At 36.1% G+C, this 26,326-nt stretch overlaps 1 protein-coding gene and 1 long non-coding RNA gene across 5 annotated transcripts; one reads left to right on the forward strand and one right to left on the reverse strand.

Moving 5' to 3' along the window:
* Positions 1 to 26,182, reverse strand: LOC124310417 (mitochondrial carrier protein Rim2). Of its 4 annotated transcripts, none has more exons than XM_046774331.1 (6): positions 25,709 to 26,182; positions 23,249 to 23,434; positions 21,990 to 22,249; positions 11,744 to 11,862; positions 4,895 to 5,117; positions 1 to 1,760 (listed from the first exon to the last, which is right to left on the reverse strand). In XM_046774331.1, the coding sequence occupies exons 1-6, from the start codon at positions 25,747 to 25,749 to the stop codon at positions 1,492 to 1,494; spliced, it is 1,098 nt and encodes a 365-aa protein (XP_046630287.1). In that variant the 5' UTR covers positions 25,750 to 26,182; the 3' UTR covers positions 1 to 1,491. The 4 variants fall into 4 exon arrangements, with proteins under 4 accessions (XP_046630287.1, XP_046630290.1, XP_046630289.1 ...); XM_046774334.1 differs by having other exon boundaries at positions 23,249 to 23,339; positions 25,709 to 26,174; XM_046774333.1 differs by having other exon boundaries at positions 23,249 to 23,505; positions 25,709 to 26,174.
* LOC124310419 (uncharacterized) lies at positions 12,208 to 14,753 on the forward strand. Its single transcript, XR_006909660.1, has 3 exons — positions 12,208 to 12,328; positions 12,920 to 13,025; positions 14,534 to 14,753. It is a non-coding gene; the product is annotated as an uncharacterized LOC124310419 (long non-coding RNA).
* Positions 26,183 to 26,326: the final 144 nt, after the last annotated feature.

Raw genomic sequence — 26,326 nt, forward strand, 5'->3', positions numbered from 1 at the left:
TTTTACATAGCTACAAACTGCTTTTTCTTTTTCTCCCCGAGTCGCCGTACATCAGTTTTTGCAGAATATATTTTTCGCCGCAGATGCATGCTGTATGGTGGGTATATGTACACGTTGTATGTACACAAAGTATACTTATCGATATTGTATTTAACTTTTTTTTTTTTTCTTTTTCTAGTTTATTGTGTTTCTCGTTTCACGATTACACAGACTATAACAGGATATAATTTTTATAATCATTACAAGTCTACGTTACAAATTATTCGATTTTATTTACAAACGGAGATCCATACGTTGGTAGCTTTCTATTTAGAAACTGTCAACGGGGAACTCAAGAGTTATCAAGTTGTGCCCAAAAACAGTCTCGAATCAAATCCAAATTTATAGAGTCAAGGGTTCAAAGTATATAAACAACCGAAGAAAAGTAAAGTGAAGATCTAATTTTAGCGGGAAAGAAAAAAAAGTAATCTGTATAGAAAATATTAATTGCTTCTAGCTCGCTAAGTCAGTACAGATTTTTTCCCTTCTATAACCGCCTGTAATAAACATTTTCAAATTGAATTTATTCTCATATACAGTCAGTTCCGACACTTTGTAACTTGAGACCCATGTAATAATTTTCCTTTTACCTATAACAGCCTAGTTAAGGAATCTATTTACTTTGCGACAGAGTTGCCGTGACACAATTTGCATTAAACTGAGGGAGAAAGTTGAGTAAAAATTCATAATTTCATATATATACATATTTATATATATATATACAAAAAAACAACAACTCATTTCCTGTCTTTCCTTTGTTTTCGTACAACTTAATAAACTCCGATGTTATTATTTTCTATCCAACGTAGCAACATTCATCGAAACGAAGTAGAGAAACTGCCATTATCTCTACGTTAAGAAATATTGTATATACTTTGAATAAAGTGAATTGTATTTTGCTAAATATTTGCAGATCTACCATGATCATCGTATATTTCATGACTCGTTGAACGATTGTCACAAAGGTACGAAAAAATAGGAAAAGAAGAAAGCATTCGAATAGAAAATGAGATGAAAATTGACTAGTGGAAATAAGTTTGGTTGGTATACATACCATAATTTATACATTATTTTACATACTCTCTTTCTCTCTCTCTCTCTCTCTCAACAGTAATTCAGCGAAATGGATGTATAATGTTCATCGTATAAAAAATTTCTTTCAATATTCATTACATTATACATTAGATGTTTGTGTCTGCGGTTCGAGTTCTCTGTCGATTAATCTCACTTTTACACCTCATCTCACCGGATATCTAGCTCCATCTAGGCTACGCACGTGAATGGCCACGCGACATGAACCCGGAGCTAAATATCAGCCCTATATTTCTGCGACGTCATTTTCGAACCGAAATTTTTTCGTACATTCGAAACAAGTCGCCGCGGATTTTGACGGTCAAAACGCAAGCCCCCGTCACTCCTGTTTCAGGATTAGTCGGGGGTAACCAGCAACTCCTAGGCAAGCTCTCTCTTAGTCTTCGCTTCCGCGTAGAATTGGGTCGTAGACGAAGGGGCCGAAGGTGCCTGGAACTGACGAGTCAACACGTAGACCACCGCTTCATACGTTGCCATCATTATGGCTGTGTTTGGAATTTGTCGCACTAGCTGAGTCGCCAAACCCCTGTACATTCCTCTGGGACCTTCCTCCGCGCACACCGTAGACAATGTCTGCCAGAATGTTCTGTACTTTGTACCTTCCTCTCGAAGACGTGTTCTCGCCACCTCTGCGTAGTCCCAGAAAAAATTTAAATTAACAAATTAGTATATGTATGACAAAGAAGATAGGTCAACAAATCAGAACGGAGCAAGAAAATCATGGGTATGATTTAAGCTTATTATATAGTTAAACTTTTTTTTTTCCACTGTTGAAGTTTATCGGTTGCTATAGAGTATACATGTGTTCAATTTTTCTCATATTTCTAATAAAAACTGTTCATGGTTCGTAAAACGTTGTATGATAAAGTGCAGAAATTGGAGAATTGGAGAACATAAAAGTTTCGTATTTGGTACCGGTAATATGACACATTTCTAACTTAAGAACCTTAGCTATCTAAAAAATGATTAAAATCCTAAATTATTGTAACCCAATTACGAAACACTGACGCAATTATTTTTATTTAATTTGTTTTTTTTTTTTCTACATCTATAATACATGCATAATCGTGAAAGATATTGCTTTTTAATTCGAATTTCCTCCTCGAAAGCAAATTACGTCTGTATATTAAATATTACAACGATTGAGAATAAAGAATGAATATTTTTCAGTCAAGTCGATAATTTCAAATTTATTTTACAATACTCTAAATGTTGTCACAGGGTTAAATGACGTAGGGTCATGTTTCGGAACTTTGCCCCCCCCCCCCCCCCCAGGCCGATCAGCAAAAACACGGGGGAAAGAAAAAAAATCAACCGATAATTTTATATACGATATATTACAGCAATATACGTAATAGTTGAGAAATAAAACATCTTTATAGTTATCAGTATAAATGTGTGTGGAAGAAAGAGCTTCTTTTCCCCCACGCGAAGACGGCGTGCTGTACAAAGAGGCATTAATTGTTTTACTGCGCTTAATAGTACGCGACTGTAAAAAAGAAACAAAAAAAAAAAACAAAAAAAAACGCGATTAAAAGTAAACGGTACCGTCATATACTTTGACCGCATCTCCAGCTGTCGGGTGCACGAATATCATATGTCTACATTGTGTTTCTTGGTCTAGACTGTGTGCGATAAGATTTGATCCACAGACGATGCAATGGTAAACATCGTTTTTGGAACGTGTGACGTTTCATCGTTTTATGCGCATATATAATTATTACGATCATAACACCGGGATTGGAAGTATCGAAAGACGCCATCTGAAGACAGAAAATATAACGCTCGCCAACTGCGTCGCATTAAATTATAAATATATCATTTTATCCCGTACTTTATCTCCGCGTTGATTCACAACGTTGAAAAATGTTTGTCTAACATCTTGCGCGGAACTGTTCGTGCATTGTTGTTAACGCATTTCACGTAAGAAAATCAGCTGATAACCCAGTTCGACGCCATCTTGCCCCTGCACACTTTGGACCCCAGCAACATTTATCCTGTTTATACCGAAGAAAACTCACGTAGAGATAAATAAATTGTTATAAAAATGTGTTACATTATTGTCACATATTCATCACGAGTTGTTTTTGCCGCGGTGAATCCTAAATTCTATTTTCAACGAGAGATGTTTGCACAGGAAATGAACTACGGACGTCTAAAAAATTTTAAATCTATATCAGGCTGAAGTCAGTGACGTTATTGTAATGATGCATCTTTAGAAAAACTCGGTCATTTTACAACTTTGGCTCTACCTGAAATTTAGTAAACCGTTAATAAAGCATCAAAAATCGACTCGGACTTTTTAAATTCAACTTTTTCGGTTATTCTAAAGGTAGAAAATAGTCGTCTTTGTTTCAACGTTCCGAAACGTTCGCGTTACTAACTTCAGCCTGGTGAATTTATCTAACAGCGTTCTTGAACTCGAATTATACATCGAATCCGTTATACGTCGCGAATTAATACTCGAAATTTTTGTCACTAGATTAGAAAAAAGAATCGTTTATAGCTAATCGAGGTAAATAATTGTCGCCCATTATGTCAGGCCGCATGAATTATGCATGAATAAATAAACCACGCGTGGAATAGTATAGTTCTGGCTAAGGCGCCACAGATAAATAGCTTAAATCTATCTTTAGATCAACCGGGCGAATATCTACAGGTCTTGTCGTAACGCAAGCCAAGCAGAAGGCATAGAAGAAGGAAGAGAGAGAAAAGACGACGTCCCAAATCATCCAAGTTCCAGTTTCACAAAAGTCATTGGAATTTCATCAACGATTGAATCTTACACAATCAACTCTCCTCCTCGGTCATCAGCTTAGCTCTACGCTAAATGTGCGAATTTTAATAGCAGCGGTTGATTGGTTCAAGGCCAAGATCAAGGTCAATGTTGAACGTGATCCACACCACGGTTATTTCTTAATTCATGGATCCTCACGTGCTGTATTTTTCGCACATTTCACAAGCGTTGTAACGTTTCGCGTGTTTGCATTGGCAGTCGGATACAGAGCAGAAATTCGGTTTTCCGGAACCAGATGGAAAATCGCACGCGGCCTTCAGGATACGCTTATTTTTTGTATTCTAAATATTTCATTCACAATCAACCTGCGAGTGAAAAATTTAGTATTCGCTATAAATTTCGACTGTCGATTTTTTTTTTCGAGAAAATGGTGTCATTGTCGATCGGCGTAGTTTTTTTTCCCAGTAAAATTGGCCAATAAGAATTCCCGAGTTATATGCGAAAGTGTTAATTTTTTTGTTGTCCGAAAAGAACTCAAAAAACCGATCGGCTGATTCAGATAAGATTTGTTCCATTGGTTCTTGGCTTAATTTAGCATGCAACTGATCAGATTTTGAATAAAATCGGCCGACGTTCAAGTTTCCCAAGAAAAAAATTAACATCTTTCGGTAATAACTTCTTATTCGCACAAATAACGTAAATATACATATCCTTCGTATTTTTCTTCTATTTCCAACCATAACAATACGGAAGTATAAAACCGATGGACGATTCGAAAAGTATCGAATTTCCCAATCATTGAAAAGCTGTGGTTGCGATGAAATTAAATTTAGTTTAAAACCGTACATAAAAATTCACTATAAATATAAAAGTACATTTTTTACTATACTCCTCTGCTATTCAATCATCGATCGTTAAGTTCGATCAACTTCTGCGGATTTGAGATGCGAATGAGATGTGATTAACGACTGATCACTATCGCACACACACACACGTGCAGATCGTTAATCGTCGATAGTTTCTTACCATGCGGATATGCGATACAGGAAGCGATGGTTTTAGAAAATGCTCCGGCAGCCATGAACTCAAGAAAGTCTCGCGACGTCTTCGAGTTGGCGTCGAAATTTCCTGATCGAGTCCGATGCGTCGTCAGCCAGGTTTTGACGGCCTCGTAAATAACGAAGTGTACAACGGTCTCGCTAATGCCCATGTAAGAGGCGGTGATTCCCTTGTAGAAGCCGATCAATCCCTGAAAAATAAACGCAAGCATTTTAGCGATGCTCATTAAGATGAAAATAATTGATTGTTTTTTATTTTTTTTTTGAAACGGAGCGTATGAAACCAAAATTTCCTAAACTTCAGTACGTAGTCTTAATAGCGGAAAAGTTTTTCGATAATTTATAGTTTCGTTAAAAATATTTTTCAATTTCAGGTGAAAATATTCATTCGTCTTTCACTCGTCATATCAAATAGGTACTCAGTAAGCAAGACAATGATGATAATTCGTACTTTAATCACATAAATTGATATTTTATCGCGTCGTTTATGGGAGTAAAAAAAAAAACCGATTGTAAGGAAGAATAATCGATCATACTCGATTGATCGTGAAAAAATATGGATTTAATCGAAAATTTTTAAAACACCGAGTTTTAGAATTTTGGAAATTTGATGTGTTCAATTTTCCGAACAAAGTCAGAGTATACTTGTAATATTTATCGGACTATTCTTTTCTTTCACCCACGTTTCGCAGATCATTGAAAATCACGTGCGAAGGCAGACAGCAAACAATTACCACGGGATTGTATAGCGTGCCGTTACGTAAATTCTAAAGATACAACCGTGCATGATATATTGTTAAATAAACAAACTATTATATGCGTCATTTGCAATATTTTCCGTTCGTTTATTAAAATAAGACCGGTTTTCAACAACACTCTTTTACGAATTTTAAGCGTTATTATAAATTACGAGCTTAAGGATTCGTTGTACTTATATTCGTATTAATAATTCATAAATTTTGCGGTCTCAGCGTTGAAAGTGCTAAATCGATAATACTTCGACTCTTATTGCGCAAACGTTCACGTGATTCAAGGCTGTGCAATTTTCTATGCATAATTTGACGATCTAAGTTAATGAGGGTTAAAAATAGATTTGGCACAGGAAATATATGTGCAATATTTCGCGAACACTGCAGTTGAATTAGGGATAAAGTATTGATTTACTCCGTCGTCCGAACGATCTTGTTACCATGTAATTATCTACCTGATAATAATAACTCTGTAGTATATTATTTCCCGAATTTAAGAATTGAGAATAAAGATAATGTAAAAAAGAAAATGTACAAATCGCAATTGAATCATTGCATTTACTTAGAACTTACTTTCTTAGCAGTTTGATTAACTTCCAACAATCGCAAAATTGTTGTGACGTGGTATGAAAACGAATTTTGTACATAGGGGTGAAAAAAAAAAAAAACAAACAATTTAAGACCGACAAATTTTAATTAGAACATCTAAATTGGAGGTGAAAAAAACGCTGCGTAATTTTTTCACGCTGGCCGTTATCTCAAATTATCGTTATTCAATTGATTTCTGAGAGTTTTTTGCAACTGTGACGTCACTTCAGCAAAAAAATATACTCGAACAAGGTACTTCTGATTTTTTTTTCTTTCGAAAAATACGAACGCCAAAATTTTCAATACTACGCCTACTTGACTTGTTAGCACCTAAAGAACGCCTAATTATGCTATAATTCACGTTTGGTAATTTTCAACTCCAGGGTGAAGTTAATACGCGTGAATTTAATTATCGCGATTTACCTTCTTACTTCGAACAAATATTTATTTTTTTTTTTTACATCAACATAGGAAAAACTCCACGTGATGTTTCGATTTGCTAATATTATTGAGCCCTTACCCATGACAGTGAGAAACATGTGAACCAAGATAAGATTGCAGCGTTTAATATTGTTGTATAGTGGCGCAGTTCAAGTTCAGAGTTATAAATATCTAAATATAGGCACATGTTATTATAGACTTTACAGAGCAACCGAATTTGCTCGATCATCAAACGCGTGTTTTTCAATTCCCCGTTATTACTGCGCGGCGTTTGTAACTACATAAAACCTTGTTATACGGTCAGCAAAACGCTTAATTTGGTATTCGGAAATCGATAACTCGCGCTACCGGGGTCAACGAAACAATATTTTTATACATTACCATATTAGCGAACTAGTGAGTCAATCTATGTAAAAATTTTCACCGTCGAGTAGATAAAAGAAATGCGAGAGTATAAAATAAAAACTTGCAACAACAGCAAAAACGACAACAATATCCTGATCGATTACTAACGATATAATTTTCACGTGACAAGCGGCTGCACAAATCTTCTTTCTGATTATAATTAATATCATGCGTGTAGAAAATGAGATAAAATAAAATAATCTCGACAGAATTGCATTCGCGTGGGATTTGCAAATTTCATTTACATACGCGTATCTGTTCCGTGTGTACGTGTGTTATACATGTGGTTATGAGATTGAAGCATGTGTGATGTACGATAGAGATAAGAGATAATTCACCTGGCGTGAAGTTCACGTGAATATACATACATAGACGATGAAAGAAAGAAAAAAAAATCGGCAACGATGATAAAAGAAATGTAAAAATTTTATCAGCGTAAATTCACCACGTAAGTATGTATGATTTTATAATGTATACGTGAAGGTAGAGATTGCGATTGACTGTTTTAATTATTATTAGTACAGGTGATCCGATATTCAACGCTGCTTCTCACTTGATCATTCATATACGTACATACATATATACCGATTAGAATAATCCATCATACTCAATCATGTTATACTTAAAAATTTTTTTTTAAGATTACAAGATCACAGTAGTATATAGTTCTAATACAAACATATCGTAGAAAATATAAGATTCATTCCGTGCCAATTTGATCATATGGTTATAAATATTATGACACAATACTATGGTGAAATCTGTAAAATGAGTAAAACAAATTGTTTCATTTATTACATTCCTCGGCGTTGTTGATAGTGAACAAATTTTGGGACGTGAGATTTTCGAGATGAAAAGAAAAAAAAAAAAAAACAAAAAGAAAAGAAACACACGAAATATGTTATAAACGAGGATTTGAGGGTGAAAAATTTGCAATAAAATGAAAATATAACATCTATAAAAAATGAAATTGTTGAAGAAATGGCAAGATGGGATAGGGTAGAAAAAAAAAAAATCCGAGAGTTCAAAATAATATTCTTAAATTAACCAGACAGAATGCCCCATATAAATGAATTGTGCATATCAGTTTCTATCGGTCCTTATATCTCGTGGTAGATTCGATAATACATCATTTCACACGTCCTCGATGCGTATGCGTGAAAAGTTTCTGATCATTCATACGTTAATCATTAAATATTATCTGTGCTCGTAATATTTCATATATATTTATACATATATATGTATATATATATACGAAGAGCGACCAAGTAAGCCAATAAAAAAAAAAATTTCACACGCGACTACCGCGTGGTTAGACCGAGGTGGCGAATTTGCGGGGTGCCGGCAGTGTGTGTCACACACGCCGCATACGAAGAAGGCACAAGCACGAGGCGACGCAACTCGGTGTACATTTCCATCGTTATACTGTCGCGAGAGCCTCGCGCTCGCCTTTGCCTCTGCAAATTGTCAGGGTATCGCGATGCGATTAGGAGCACCGACCTCGGTACAACATGCTAATTCATTTGATGACCACTTTGTACAGCAATAATAATGACAATAATAGTACCGATAAGAATACTAATTGGAATAGAAATGCAAGTACTGGCAGAAATACTAGCAACAACAACAACGACAACGACAACAACAATAATAGCTATGCTAATACTATAAGCAATGCTACTAATACCAATACTAGTACCAAATACTAGCAACAGCAATAATAATAATACAAACACTAGCAGCAATACTTCTACTACCAATACTAGTACCAAATACTAGCAGCAGCAATAATAATACTAATACTATAAGCAATATTTCTACTAACAATACTATTACAAAATACTAATAGCAGCAGCAGCAGCAGCAATAATAATAATAATGATGATGATGATGATGATGATGATGATGATGATGATGATGATGATGATGATGATAATAATAATAATAATAATAATAATAATAATAATAATACTAATAATAATAATAATAATAATAATAATAATAATAATAATAATAATAATAATAATAGCAGCAATACCAACAATGATACTAACAATACTAAGAACAATACTAGTACTAATAGTAATAATACTAATAATGATATTAATCTGCGAAGGAGACTTGATGCGGGTAAATCTTGCACGGAATGGAAAGAAAACTGTGAGACTTGATGCAGGCACGATAAGCGCGAATAAGATTTTTGGTGAAAGCGAGATGAGAATAAGAATTTTCACCAATAAGAGCTCAGGGCATTGAATGAGAAAACAAAAAGAAATCGAATCACAAACGAGAACTTGGATATCAGCGATGCTCCGTTTCGAATCGCTTCAAGTGTTGATAATTCCTAGCAGATTCGTTTAATTTCACTGTACAATTTTTCGTGTTTTACACTTAGAAGACTATTTTCTACGAAATCACAGAGTTATTTCTTTTCCATCCAGAGAGAAAAGATTCGTGGAAAATTTCTCCGCACAATTTACACAAAATGTACCGAATGTACCGATATTCAGGTTGTAAATCAGCGTCGGAGGTGAGTAAATGAAGCGAAAATTAAACACCCGTAGTGTATATTGTAATTGAAAGAAGTTGATACAGCCGACATTGTAAGCATACCTATGCCACTTGGCAGTTGAGTATATTCAGGGTAGCGCTTGTTTGCGAGCTTGAATTTCGTTTATTTTTGGAGCAAGCTTTTCTATTCGCGAAGCATTGAGTCCATCTTGGCTTCGCTGGCTGGCACGCAAAGAGTAGAGAAGAAAGAAAATTATGCAGAAAGCGATTATGCACGATCATCTTGGAACGGAAATAAAATTTCACCGTCTTTTAACAAGCCTCGAGATAAATTTTTCACGACAAAGTTTTATTCTTAAACAACTGACTCGCTGAACATACTAAATTCTTAAACTCGGGACAATTATGTCATTCGGGTACAATTTCTTCTACAACGTGAATAAGGTTTTAAACATGATCACGGTGTCTCGTTATGAGAGCGGTTGCCGGGGCTGTCAGGGAAACTTAAGATCTTAACGATAGAAACGAAATTATATATAACTTTCCTTCCTTTAACTCAACGGAACGTAATCCTTTTCACGTGGAAATAAATCCTCCTAATTCCGCAATCAATTGTACGATATTTCCAAGCTTCAGCTGTAGAAACAAGTGTTGAAGGGAAAGAAAAAAATGTACGTTGTAAAAAAGAAAGACATTGGATGAGAAATGGTGAACGAGATAAAAAAAATAAATAAAAAAAAAAAAAATTAAAAACAATATATAACGTTGTACAGAAATAAATATTATATCTATTCTTAACCTATAACGTTAGAGATAAATATACACGTAAATATATGCGCATGCTTGGTTAATCGATGAATTCATTCAGTCTTCTAGTTGCGATGTGTTCGTATAATCAACGGCGAAGATGAGAAGAAAAAAAAAAAAAAACGAAGTAGTAGAAAAATAACAAGAAGAACACGGAGTAGATGTGTAAGAAGTAGTATAACTGGTAAGAAGGTTTGCACCAAGCCAGACACAACACGCAGCACGGGGCCAACTATTTAATTACCTACACCTATGCGAAGTACGAAGCACTGTTTGTCATTGATAAGAAAGAGAAAAAAAAAACACACACACACACACACGCACGCATATACATGATACACGAAGCAATATTATCTTGCGAAACAGCGATCTATAACGTAGATCACGTTATTAGTTCGGGAACAGACGATGATAACTTAGAAATGTAATTGTCTGATCGTTGTTACAGCTTCTATAATATAGACACTATTTACAGAGTGAATTGTCAACGACCAATTGTTCAATGCGTATGCGCTAAAATTTTATAACCGGAGAGCGGTCGCTTTGTCAGGGTGACCAACATTTTTGAGGTTACACACGACGCGGCGATATGCGATATGAATTTATGAACGTTGGCCAACCTGACAAAACAAGCGCTCTCTGGCTATAGAATTTTAGCGCATGCGCGTTAAACCATTCAATCGCACATTTTTCAATTCAATATTTTCGCCTGAATTTTGTTACCAGGGGGTTTTTCGGGTCGCTGATCACGAATCTGAAGTCGGAATTTGATTATTTTCAAATCCAAGATGGCGGAGCCAATATGCCTGATATAAAATCGCAACAACTATCGAAATACGATGAATCTGGCCGAAACTTGTTGCTCGGCGGTTTTTTCGAGTTATATATACGAAGAAACGAAGATCATTTGAAATCCTAAATAAATTCTGATAAAGCTAAGAAATGGACATTTTTTAGATGGGACGCTGAGCATCTCACTGTGACCGAAAGTTTTCAACTATTTGGTCGTCGGCAGTTCACTCTGGATATGTAAGATGCAGGGGAAAAACTATTCCAGACTCTTCGCAGATCGTTACTAAGAATGATTTTTATTAGCTACGATTTGGAATCTCTTAATTTCTAGAATGTGATGAAATTTCAGGTTTTTCGCCGTTTTTGTTCGCTAATAACAACGCTGATAAAGAAAATGTTATTATTACGGTACTCGACATTTTAAAGGCCGTACGAAACGAAAGTGAAAGAAAAATTTGAAAAAAAATAAATAAAAAAAAAACATTAAAAACAAAAGAGTGAAAAAATGTAATCGTAAAACTCACCGATTGCTGATATATCGTTTGAACGCATTTCCACGCGGTTATTCGATTCGTATGGTGATCCAGCTGCAACCTCGTCTTAACGAACCAAATTGGATTCGTTGCCGTGCACGCGACAAAACCTGAAACACAAAATGCGCACCACTTTGAAAAAAACGGGCCATACGTGATATTGTAGCATTTCCTTGGGAAGACGCGCAAAAAAAAATATTATTATGGAATTAATATAAGTTTATTTATACAGGCTATTATTATTTATTCTTTTGAAAATTGTACAACAATTCTTAGGATATTTGTTATCGTATATTCGGATGAGAATGAATTTTTTGAAAAAAAAAAAAAAAAAGTTCGCAGATACGATACTTTACAGCATCGAAAATCGTGCGGAACGTAGTTGCGGCGATAAAACGCGAACAAACACAATCCTGAAATTTTTGTTTACAGAAACGTCCGTGAAGTGAGTAACCGAATCTCTTCCTTCACAGCCGTCGAGACGCTAAATACACATTACACGCGAAACTTACCGTACATATAACCTAAATTTCTTCCAGTTCGATAATTAGGCTAACTAAAAATGAAAAGATAAAGGTGAGATGAAGAATGAATGAAAAAAAAAAGAAAAAAAATTAAATTATAATATGCTCGTGATAAAAATGTGCTTTAGATATATTTTTTCTTTCGAACAAGAAAATTTCCCCGGCCTTTAAAAAGACAAAAATTTATGCTCGTATAATTCTACAACTTTTTTCACGTTTCTCAAAGTACGAATACAACGTATGATCGTTGATTTTTGAATAGAAAAACGTAGAGGAAAAAAAAACAGGGAGGGGGGATGAAAAAGATATTAAAAAAAAATAAATAAAAAAAATCTAGAAAATTGATAAAATATCAGTGCGTTGTGTGAAATAAATATGAACCGTATTCAAATCGGTGAAAAAATACCGAGCGTTATATTGTACGAAGAGATTCCGGACAACGAAATAAACATATCGAATCTCATCGCCGGTAAAAAAGTTATAATATTCGGAGTACCCGGAGCCTTTGTACCCGGATGCTCGCGTGTTCACCTCAGAGGATTCATTGAGAAGTAATAATTTGAAGAACGGATAGAAATATAAATAGGACAAAGAAAGACGACAACGAGCCGAAATAACCGAGAATATTTTCTTACCCATCCAGATCCGACGAACTCAGAGCCAAAGGATACGAGGAAATCATTTGCGTGGCTGTAAACGATCCATTCGTTTTGTCCGCATGGGGATGGTCGAAGGGAGCGAATGAAAAAGTAAGTTTTTGAAATGATTTTTTTTTTTTTTGATATCCCAAAGATGTCCGAAACGATTAACATACCGCGGTTAAGTTTCTTTCTGCAAAGGTTTACCGTTTTTTTGTTTTTTGTTTTTAATTCTCTTTTTTGTCTCTAACGTGAAACGAAAATTGAAAATAAGAGAGATAAAAAATAGACACGAACAAGCAAAAGTTCAAGGTTGTATTACATTAGATCGGCAGCGTTGCCATAGGCGTATTGCGATAGTGTAAATCGTTGCCAAGTCGCTCTCGTTATTATTGTTATTGTGGTGTCACAATCGCTAGGTGAGGGTAATTTTGTTGATTGGCAAACGATGCAATTTGTTGATCTATTGATTGTAAAAAAATAGACTTCTTGGCTGTAGTAATTATAGATATTTCAAACGTGTCACACATCCGTGCGTTGTGTTGTTTACATAATTTATAATTACAATCTACAATTGCATTAATTATTAAACGAATATAGATATGTGGAAGGGAACTGATCGTCTCTTTGTGAGAAATGAAAATAAACTCAACGACAACAGTTTATAAATAATATGCATAGAGTGTGATTCGCGTGGAATAACTAAAAATAAAGACAAAGTTTACTAGATTCTTGAAAGTTGTTGAAAAAAAAAAAGAAAGAAAATAAATAAATAAAAACAATCAGGGTTGTTCGATCTTTGTCTTCTATTATCCAAAAATGGGAAAAGTGCCAAAATTACGTAGACGGATGTTTTTTCGTTTCTTCGAGATCAAACGCGGTGATTTCTTACAAATTGTAACGCATAACGGAGGAATATTTTATGAAATATTTGTGATATCGTATATCTATCAAACGTAAGTTGAACGTTACGCGGACTGCTAAGGTCATTTTTCAGCCTCTGCAGGCCTTCGGAGATTATTATGTACGCACAAATGAAGGTTGTTTCATTCGATTGGAAATAACATTTTTTTCACGTTTATGGCACAAATTTGAATTGCCTACAAATTTGTCTAAGCTCCGGATTTTTTTTTTTTTTTGGAAGGTGATGGTTTATCAGCTAGACGTTTTAAGATAAATTTTTATCGTACACAATCGAATGTTTGAGAGACATGCAACTTTGGAATCTTTTTTTCGTTTCATCTACGGACTTCGCTTAACGAACATTTGGTTACAGGATTTAATTCTCTGGAAAATTCTTCCAGGATCAAGTCAGTATCATATTAATCGTGCTTGACGTAGCGTCAAGTGACATTCTACAGAAAAAAAAAAAAAATTCAAACGGAATACATTCGAGTTTCGTGAACGAGCGTTTGTTAAAAATTGTATTTAATTAAGAAATTTACTTCGACCAGAATACTTTTGTTACTGTATTTACGGGTTTATCAGATGCCGCGAAGATGAAACCAAAACAAAAAATAAAAAAAAATAAAAAATAACGAACAAATTTCTTTAAATAAAAAAAACCAAAAAAAAATACCCTCAAGTTTTCCTCACTCCTTGCATAATTGAATCGTCAGGTAAGGTTGCTGGCTGATCCGATGGCGAGATTCACCCAGGCTATGGGAATGGGTACCGAAATGCCGGAATTGGGGGGAACGAGGAGCCGACGATACTCGATGGTGACCATCAATGGAATCGTCAGAGAAATATTCACAGACGCTGATAACGTTAAGCTGATGTGCCAAGGGCCGAAATTTTGCATTTAAGTCGCATGTGAGGAAAATTGTAATCATTATTCGAAACGTTATTAAAATATATATATAATATATAAGAAATGTTTACCTTGTAAAATATAAAACTACAACGATTCGTAAAGTTTGCCTATGTGTCTTATTAAATTACTTTTTTCTTATTATAATCTATTATATCGTAACAAATACATCGACGTTCCATTTAAAGAGAAGCCAAAAAGAAGAAAAAAAAAGAAAAAAAAGAAAAGAAAAGACATGGAATTATTTTTTATACAAAATTCTCGAAGGAAGTTTATTTTTTTTAGCAGCATGTTCGTCGCTGGAGATAGAGGGAACATGAATAGCGGAAAAATCGAAAAATCGAAAACGATCGATCGATCAACGGTCGATTTGATAACCGGGGATATTTTTCTAGTCTATTTTTAATTGTCCGATTGCAGGCGAGACAGGCTTGCGTGGCTGTTTGCCATGTGGATAAGCAGCTTTTCCCGAGAGGCGTGTAAACAATTTTTGGCAAGCGCATCGTGAACCAAAATTTTTCGAAAAGTAGGGCAAGGAAAAAAAAAAAAACATTTGGTCAATTTAGACATTTTTTGTTCCTACATCCGCTAGACGATCGTAAAAAAATTTTCAGAAAGAAGATTACAGCGAAGAATTGACTGATTTATCTTTTGCTTGGGAATTATTCGTTCCTTTTTGGTTTTTTTTCTTTTTCTTTTTCTTTTTTTTAACGTTTTATTTTCTCACGCGTAACATTATATATAACATATACGCATCTGGCCAGATATATCTAATAGTAAAAGTAAAACAAAAGTCGGAAAAAAAAAAGCAAAAACGTTTGTGATTTTAGACAGTGGTACTTTTTTTTAAATTTATTCATCCCCAAGGAAAATGAGATTATCATCATTGCAAAGCGGATGAAAAATCAGATATTATACGTATATGTATACTATAAGATCGTTACGATGCGGTCACACGTTGCATTACAGCTGCTACGTCATATCTTGTCTGTGTATGTAAAAATAGAAAATGTATGGCAAGTCGAACGTTCTTCTATGCATAGACTACAACGTGTGCTCTATGCAAAATAAAATTGATGAGTTAAAGAAGAAGAAGAAAAAAAAAAAGAAATCGATATAAATCCTGCAAACGCGATTGTAGATTTATCGCGATATTTTTTATACAGCGTTTAAATAACAAGATGCAATAATTCAAGAGTCGGCGCGCTACGAAAGTGAAGAAAAAAAGAAAAAATTTTTGAAAAAATGTGTAAACAATGATTGAAAGACCGTCGAGTAAAGATTTTAATTTCTTCCGTAACTTAATTCGTATTTTAATCACCGCTTGTTTAGAGGTGAAAAATCAGTGCAAATTGCTTGTCAAATGTTGCGACGAATGAGATTTGAACACAAAAAAAAAAAAAAATAGGGGTTTACATCTGTGTACGTTTATGTATAGCCATAAGCAATTTGCAGATCAATCGGCGACTCCCTGGAACGAAGAAAACTGAGAGCGAAGCGAGAAAAAAACAAATATTCAACTCGCTCGAGGTATCGACCTACTTCCGACCCGTCCAAAGCACACGGGCCAATGCACCTTGGCAGTTTCTCTCTCGTGTACATATATATATATATATATATATATATATATATATATATATATGTAGGTATATACATCCACATATGATAAATTCTCGAGAATGCAGCAGCTGTTTAGCAGAATTGAGTTTCAGTCAACGAATGGCAGCTTGCTTTGCACATCCGAGTCAAATCTCAATTGAAAATCAATCATTGGATACATGCAACGTCTCGTGAAAGTTTTGGACGATAAATTTATTTGTATTTATCGAGCGGAAAGAAAAATAGGTCAGAAGTGAAAAGAAAAGAAAAATCACATAGCAAATACCCAAGAAATCGATTGTTTTTTTTTTTTTTTTTTTTTTTTTTTTTTCAAAAATTCACATGCTCAATAATTTTAGGAAGAGAAAATGAGACGTCCGTTTTAATTTTGGCCCTTATTATTAATGTTTAGAGCTTCCTGAACGCAATTTTTCATTTTTCATTTGATGAATGTTAAAAAATAATTTCAGTTATTTCGGAAATTTGTAGCAAAGTAACCAGGAAATAAACACAAATATGCGATGCATATTTTTTTTAGGGAATTTAATGATCTACGAAAAAGGTCTCTTGTGCTTTTTTTTCATAACCAAACTCTTTCAAAAGTTACTCATGGTTAAAGTTGAAATAATGTGAAAAATTCACTTTCTTTCGAGATTCACAGCGAAAATACTAAACTTGTCGTAAAATATTGTGGTTCTTTTTTTTTTCGCAAAGCATTTCAATCGCTATAAAATCATGTTGTTCCGATTAATTTTGAACCCAAGCAAATGAATATAATCAGACAGAGTAAAACGACCTTGCATTTTTATAACAGTAAATCGGGCTAAGGGCGTCCAATGTAAACACATATGTATTAACATGTGTACTTACATGTATAATTCGTGATAATTTCATTCCAACATAGTAACACACAATTAGCGTTTAGATGTATGTATACTTTTGATTACAACTGTTTAAACAGAAGAGTAAAAAAAAATGAACAGACGGAAAAAAAAATTGTATATTTAAAAAATTTTTTAAAAAATATTAACTTTGCACATCTCAAGGATAAAACGAATGTTTTTTTTTTATTCCCGTCATTCGTCATTGTACTCCTTCCTGACATAATTATGTTACACGTAACTCGGCATTGATCGTCGTCGGTGTGCAAGAAAAAAAAAAAAAAATTGCTCAACGAGTGTCTATTTTTGGGTTCAGTTGACAATTTTTTTTTTTCATCATTTATTTTTCTTTCCTCTTCATCGTATCGTCTAAGAGGAGAAACGAGAGGCGAGTCAGAAACGTTCGGCCTTGACCTCGATATTTTGCCATTTATACATACACCGAGAGGACAGACATAGATGATACGAGGTAATTAAGGACATATGCATGTATATATAACTCGGATACCTGTGTGTACGATAATTGACGCTGTTATATCAGCAGATAAAATTCTGCTAACAATAACAGCCGGCTGGATTAAGCCTTGACGTGGATTCGTGCAGCAATATTATACATTACAACGCGTTAATGATACTGTAAAACTGTTTGATCAGGAATTTATAATCAATCGAGTCAACGTACCGACATAATTGTTTTACCTACCACCCTTTATCGTTGCGTACACGCGCATATGGATTATATATGAACACACACATGGCGTCGCAGAAGCTATTTTGTATACATTTGTATTTATAACTTATCTAACGATTAACCCACATTTTATTTTCATTATCTTCTTACGCACGCGGTTTATATTTATACATTGTTATACATAGGTAAAATAATTATTGTACAGGATAACAACAACGCGGCTGCAACGAGAAGTTCATCATGCTTGTGCACGTAAACGAAAGAAATTCGTTCTGTTCATTGTACTTTGTACAGTAATAATAATCATAATAATACAATTAAGGGTTAACAAAAATAGTTGGAGAATTAAAAAAGATGGGAAACTACGAGGGTTATATAAGAGAATTGTTCAAACTGTTATGGAACAAAAATTTTCAAATAACATTAGATATTTATATGTTATGGAATTATAACGCACGGCTGGTCGCATACCTATTATAACATAACGTGCAGCGTAACATTGAATAATAAAATGCATGCAAATGCAGTCTGCGAACAACGATGTCTGTGATACAAATAATTGAACTTCACCTGAATACAGGCCCGACAATAAATTTCGTCGGTTAGAGCGAACAAGGCATTGTCATTAAACGGATGTAGTTATACAGTACACGATATATATTTATAGTGTGATTCAAAGCGAGATATTATTAATCGAGTCTGCGGGTTGATACAACGTTGATAACAATAACGACGATAACGTGCTGCAAATTGCTGAAAAAATAAAATCACGATACGTATTTATGTACAATATATCTGTATATAATACAGGTTATGAACGTAGTAATAGATACGCTGAAAGAAGATTTCATTGAGCTCGACGATTTGTATAATATTATACTGTTATGGCGATTGAGGAACATCGCTGGCTGTCGCAGATATTAATTGTACACCTGGCCGCAGTGACTCCGAGACGGCTGATTTTTCCGTTGAGTTGGTTACGTCGGTAATGCGGAATCAGCCGGCAGCGCCACCGCCGGCCAGCCGCTAAACGTGCTCTATCTTTGTAAACGTAACATAACCCAATACATTATGTTCACAAAGATAATCTAACCCTAGGATACAAAAGTCAACGGCCATGTGTTAGGTTATATTTACAAAGATAACCTAAAATACAAAATTCTACGGTCATGGGTAAGGCCCGGATAAATATGTGTATTGAAAATCACAAAATATGTACAAATAGTATAAACTTCGTGAAAGTAAATATGGAGTGGAAAAATAAAAACTATCGTTGGATTGAATACACTTTTATTCTAACATAAATTACGTTGAATAAAGTCTCTTCTACTCGACATTAACTGTTATTTTTGACTCCATATTTTTTCCATGAAGTCTACGTTATATTTATATATTTTGTAATTTTCAATATACATTTATCTGAATCCTAATAATGGGTTATGTTCCGTTTCCGAAAATGAGCCTGTTTCGCGGCCGGCCGTCGGTGGCGCTGCGGGCTGATGCTGCATTGCCAACGTAACGGACTCGTCGAAAAAATGAACCGTCTCAAAATGACTGCGGCCAAGTGTACGCTGCATATATACCTGTATAAGGCGGTGTACAATAATAACGCGACAGCCAGAGAGGAGGTACATAAATAGACGCAACAACGATCGCGTAATAAGACAACGTTTCATATAGTATGAAACTACGTACATAGTGCTACTGGCACTGAAGCGATAGAGGACTAAACCACCGACAAGCGCCAATCAAGCGCCAATCGGTAGTTGCTTGTGTGACAGCGCACAGATTATACGTGCATACGTATATGGTGCCCGATTGCGCATGTAGAAGTGAAATTATACAACCCTCAAGATACGTAGGCTAAAAATATAACCGGTCGACCAATCGCCGTCGCTTAACAACACAATAATTGTTGTTTCACATTCCTAACATCCTGCATTTGCCATTCGATTTATCGAATAACTGCGTAGGTCGCGATTACGATCTTACTCAGCAGTGTAAAATCTGTTTCACCGTATGTATACGTTACAGCATAAATACCGTATCTATGCAATAATTTCTATTATCGAAAAATTTTACGCAATCTATTATTTATCCGAATAATAATTGAACCGTGCAGGTGGTATATTATTTGCTTGGCTGAGTTTAAAATAGATCCGTCCTTGGTGTGCAAAATTTACGAACGTTTGTTGTTTGTCGCATAGCATGCAGTGCACTTAAAAATACACCGCGTCTAATATCCTCTCAGATAACAGCGTAATATGAGTTCCGACATACGCGAATACCGCGATAAAAGGTGATTGAATTCCGTTGCGGTGTTGTTATTGTTCTTGTTAATATCAACAATGATCTGTTAATCATTTCCAGATATGATATAACTCATTTTAAAAGTATAGTTTATCTTGCAACTTTGAAATTCTTGTAGTTGGTGCAAATCGAGGATATTTTGAAACAACAACAACAGCAGCAGCAGCTGTGCTCGGGGCGACAAACTGACATAAGTACCTAAATGTAAAATCGGATCTGTGGGGTCTGAAGGCTGACAATGAATTTTTCGCACGCCTACGTGACTCGCTGAACGTGCGTGTGTAGCAGACGACGCTATTAGATGACGAAAAAATCCGGAAATAACGCTGTAACTAAATTTGTGAATTTCTTCGATAAATCACAGTATAGAATTGGGTTCACAGAATGAACAAATACAAAACAGACATGACGAATCTGTTTTTCCTGTTCTGTGTGTATAGTGTTGATTATAAAAAGTGCAACTCGATAATATTGACGTTTGTAAATACCCGCTGTAGAACGTTGAGAGCTGCTAGAATTCAATCTCAAGAAAAATATGAATAAAAACAGCACATACGTGCGTATAATATGTGTATATAAATAGAAAAAAAAAATAAATAAATAAATTGTGTAACACATGCAGAGGGTTTTTTTTGCATTATTTATTATTAATTAGTTATTATTGCGACGTAAATAAAAGCGTGATATCGACACGGTAAAACTCGGATGTGTATTGGAGGAGGGCAGCTTATCACCACGCGGCGAGCAGCAAAGTGCAAAATCGCGGGATAACAGTGAAACTGGATATTGTACCGAAAACCGGTGAACACTGGAATCGTGACGTAGTAAAAGTCGACCCTATTGCTGTCCGGTTATCGGCAGTCATTCAGTTGCAGCAGTCTAACGGTGCATGTACACAATTATCGCATGTTGTCTGTCATTCGCGCATATTATTTTGTATACACAGGCGAAACAGATGAATAAATAAATAAATAACTAAATAAATGAATAAATAAATAAATAAATGAATAAATAATAATAAACGGTGCGATATTATATGGTTACAGTTTATATACACACGCGCTGCTCATATGAATATCGTAAGCAATTTATTGGCCTTTCTTTTTTCTTCTTTCGATTTTACCCTGACTCGCTGATATTGTATTATTAGTATATAAACGTAATTTATTATCGGCACAACACGCTTTGAGTATGTATCTGTGTAATTTACGCGTAGTAGAATTTACGCCGTGCAGCGTTTCTAATTTCAAAAGGAATTTATCACCTGCGCGACTTTTGCTCAACGATGATGGAGAATGAAGAAGAGTGATGCACAAGAGAACGGTCACAAATCCTATAAGTTTATAGAAACTATCTACAACAACAGCTTGTCTACTTTCATTTAATCTGATATGTACTCACGAAGATTATACATATCTCAAGTTATTTTAGGAGTAATTCAAACATATCCGTTAGTCAATATCATTAGCTTTCAATCGAAGTGTTTACTGATACGTTAAAGCGGAATTTCTCAAGTCTTGTCAGGTTTTACAAACGAATCGGATACATTTTCCGCTGCATCTTTTATTGCGCAATAATAGTTTTTCCTCGACATGAATAGTTACAAAAACGTTACTAACTTCGACACGATTGGTTTGACCCAAAACTATACAGTCAAATACAGGTTTACCAGTTTTTTTTGTTGAACCTAGAAACTCTGTAATCTTTAAGGAAAAAAGGTAGGAAAAAAAAAATATATAAGAAAGATGACACAAAAATGATTATCAATCAGCTGCACTTACCGGCGGCCGATGCGGAACAGACGTGAACTATCGGGCTGTCAGGAGGTAAAACCGAATTGAAGAACGACTTGCTTTGCGAGTATGTGCAGAAGTATATCGCTCTGGAAGGTGCGACGCCGACCAAGTTTGGTCCTAGGCCTTTGAAAAGAGCCCGTGGGCCCTCGTTCTCGACAATAAACCTCAGGCACGCAACGAGGCCCGGCGGCCTGTGTGGAGGAGGAGGAGCGACACCGCAATGAGACAGAGCCACCATGGAGTACCTAAAAAAACGTCGTGTTTCTGTTTGTTGTCTTTGTTTTCGGAGAAAAGTACTTGTTTGCTATTACGACGTAATGTTTCACGTGTTTCTTAGTTAAATTCGATTTGATATTCAACAAAACGTGCACTATGTTCATCGGGAAGAAATACACTTTCCAATGTTTAAAGAATCATCGAAACCGGTTGAGCGATCTTTGAAATAATCGATAATAAACAAACAAATGCCCTTCTCTTATAATAGTAGTGTAGGATGGTATAGAATGAAATAAAATATAGCCTATATTTATCAGGACGTAATACACTTTCCAATGGTGAAAGAATCGTCGAAATCGGTTAAGCAGTTTCTCAGATAACCGATAACGAACAAATAATATCTCGGCTCTTTTCTAACGAGGCTGAAGTTAGTAACGTTGTCGTAACGAAACATTCGGAAAACATCACTATCATCTTCATTTCACAATGATTTTTAAGGAACTATTAGGTGTTGGAATTAATTCGTAGCGTTTTACACATCTGTTTTCATGAAAAAAAAAAAACCGTTACAAAATAATTTCATCACCTAATAAGATTTCGAAATATGAATGTGTTTTGTTTTATTACGGCTTACTGAATTTAGAATAATTCGAAATTTGCGAAATAACGGTTTTTCCTCTGGATGAATGCGTTACGATATCGTTACTAACTTCAATATGATCTCTCTCTATCTCTCTCTATCTCTCTCTGTCTTTTCAAAATAGTAATGCGGATGTAGTAAGAGGCTGAAGTTGGTAACGTTACCGTAACGAAACTTGGGGGGGGGGGGGGGGGGGCAAACAACTATTTCGCAAATTCGCAGTAACTGAGGTAGTTCGAGTTTACAAAACATGAATAGATTTATTCTTGTTATAATTTACCGCATCGTCGGACGTCTTTCTAAAATTGCGAAACAACGATCTTTTCGGACACGTGAATCGGACACAATAACGTTACCAACTTCATCTTCACGATGCAGTTTCATCTACCTTGGATATCCGCCGGTGCATAGTCTCCTCCTTTGCTGGGGCGTCGGGAAACTTTTGCAAGTAACGTGGCCGGATGTCAACTCCTTGTGCCCTGAAGGTGGGTAAAAACCAGAAGAGGATGACTGTAGCCGTGTTTTAACTACTTCCAACGGACAAGTGACTATGGCGCCTACCGTACCGGCCACCCTGCGGGCAGAGTACCATGGGGTGGTTTTCAGTCGTGTTTCTCTCTCAACTCCTTAGCTTTTTTTCTTTCCCTATACACATTACACCCAACTTCTGTACATATGAAACGGATTTGATTCCCGGATAATAATTTTGGGGATTATATTATTTTTCAAAACGAAATTGGAACAATTTTTTGCTGTAAAAAATAAATCTAACTTGCTAAAATACAAGGTGACTCAAAAATTCGTTCAAAATGGCGTCAAGAATTTCTTTCAGGCTGAATAAATGCTCAAATGTCTTTTAAAAAGATCGTATTATTATGATCAGCTGGTTGCTGGAATGCGGGCTGTCGTACATACATAGACGTATGTATATACAATACTGCGAGAAACGAGATGGATTGCGAACATCTGTCACTACCAACAACAATGCCGGCATGTCTATAACTCGATGATAACATACTACGCGTTACGCGTTGTGTTCTGGAAAAATAAACAGGCCGAAGACTTGCGGCGTTTGGAAACAGAGGAATAAGTGGAAAACATACAAGCTTGGAAGATGGAAATGCATAATGATTTTATCGGGTGAAATTGGACGAAGACCCGTGAATTTAAATTGAGAATTGAAATGCTCAGGCAGCAATTTTCGATAGAGATATCATTGATTTACATTCAGATTGATCTGTCAACCGAATCTACAAAACTATTTGCCAAAGTCTTCGCATACTCTGCGTATGTTATACATGGAGTTTGCTATAAACCGGTCCGTGGGCTTCAAAAGTGATGTAACTTGTGTACGCGTCTCACAAGAAAGACGTAGTTCTGTAGAAACTAAAGGGAGAACGAAGACGCCCGAAAAATTTTCGTCTACATTTCTTTTACACGAGTGTGCGGGTTGTTTCAGCTTTATCGTAAAGGGAAAGGAATCCGGATTTCCTTGCCCGGCTATCTGCGTAGAGTTGTAAATTTAGCACGTGAAATTTTGTAAACAAACAATACATACATGTGTGTTTACAGGTATCAGTTCGCATTCCGCGGCGCGGCGCCTCGCCGCACGGCGAAACCTTTCGAAGTACATTTATTGAACGCTGACTAATTTCTTGAGACGAGAACGCGTCGTCGCATTATCTAACTCCCGAGTAACCGCTTTACTTCTTCCTCCGAATATGTGTCGAAAAAATTGAAGCTGGGTTCGCTATCTTTGGTAATTTTCCATCGTCCGTGGTTTACGCGTACAGCTCTCTCGAGAAACGAGTTCCGGGTTTCCAGAACATAACAACAGCGATTTGAACTCTAATTGTAACTCGCTACTTCCACCTATGCATTTTACAAACATCGACGCCACTTTTTCCCCATCTACGACTCATATTTCTCAAATAAACAAGGCGTTTCCGATTTTTGAAAAAAGACCGAAGTTCCGTTCGACTCTATGCAAGATTTGTATGTCAATGACCGAAGAAACAACATCACATCTGGTTCCGTGGCCTTCGCGGTTGCACCCGGCGTATTGCACTTGTTTTTCGATAAGGCTGAAGTTAGTAACGTTAGCGTAACGAAACATCAGTAAAAAAATCCAGGAGTTGGTTTTGCAAAATATGAGCACATTTAATTTACCAATATGTTTACTAAATTTTAGACATTCCGAAAGGTGTGAAGTATCGATTATTTCTCAACGCGCATCGTACAAACACGTTACTAACTTCATTCTCATGTTTTTCGGTCATCACACGCGACCCCGTTCTGGTTTTCACCCGAAACCGGAAATCAGCCGCGGAATCGATGCGACGAGTACTCCTGAACTTCGAGTCAATGATTCGATGATCGAATGTAGGATGCTTCATGGGGTGGGGGGGGATCGCGCCGGAATTTTAATGAAAGAGAAGCTATCTTTAGACTCAGCTCTGGTCCCGCAGCGATGATGATATCATAATTTCACCGTTCATAGACGTGATATTATGAAACGAACATACGCGGATATATGTATTATTTTTCCTACGTCCGTTGCGCACAACCACCACCTACACCCACACGTGCTGCGCGTTTTCATGAAACATACGTTGCAGGCATACACGGAGGAAAAGCCAAACGTGTGTGCGCGGTCGCCACAGGTTTTATCCTAGGCTCGGCTTCACTGCGTAGAAATGACACGACGCACGGATGCCACGATGTTATGCACCGGGCGAGATAGAAAAAATACGCCGGCATTCCGGCGTCGCATTTTTCACGTGTAGCTGAGTTTTTTCGAATCAAGAGCGATCGGTGTTGGGATGAATAAATGCAGTGCGGGACCCACCCTCCGGCAACGAGGTGAATTACTGTGTCGCGCTGCGACATTCTTCGTTCCGTCTTCGTCGTCGTCGGTGGACAGAGATGCTAGAATCCTCCGAGACGCATTCACACGCACTTGATCAGCGTATAAGCAGCACTTTACCCCATAAACAAATGAGAAGATCTGACGATGTAGGAATGACAAATAAAAAAATAATAATAATAGCGTTGACCTAAACCCCCACGGGCCTCCTCGCCCAGGACACTTTGTTATCTTCTATCTGTCTTTTAGGCACTGCTTTGTCTTCTATTTGATATATTTATATTTTTATTCAGTTAAAAAACAGATATTACACTTTGATAATCGACGCACGACCAACACGCACTAGCCGCTGAAAACAACTGGCTCAAATTCTCGGTTCCTGGTTGGCTCTCGAGGCCTCGTTCATCCACGAACACAACAATCGGCAGATTAAACCGTGAATACTACTCGTTGTAGATGTGAGCTCGCACTGGTACCACAGACCCATAAAAGATAACCTAAACGCTCTTATGAGCCGCTTGAAGCGAACATGTAAAGGACAGAAATATGCCGGGAGTACTCCTTACTCTCTCTGACGATATTTGCAGCGGGGATCGAGGC

Source organism: Neodiprion virginianus, chromosome 1 (genome assembly GCF_021901495.1).
Source record: "Neodiprion virginianus isolate iyNeoVirg1 chromosome 1, iyNeoVirg1.1, whole genome shotgun sequence".
Lineage (NCBI taxonomy): Eukaryota > Metazoa > Arthropoda > Insecta > Hymenoptera > Diprionidae > Neodiprion > Neodiprion virginianus.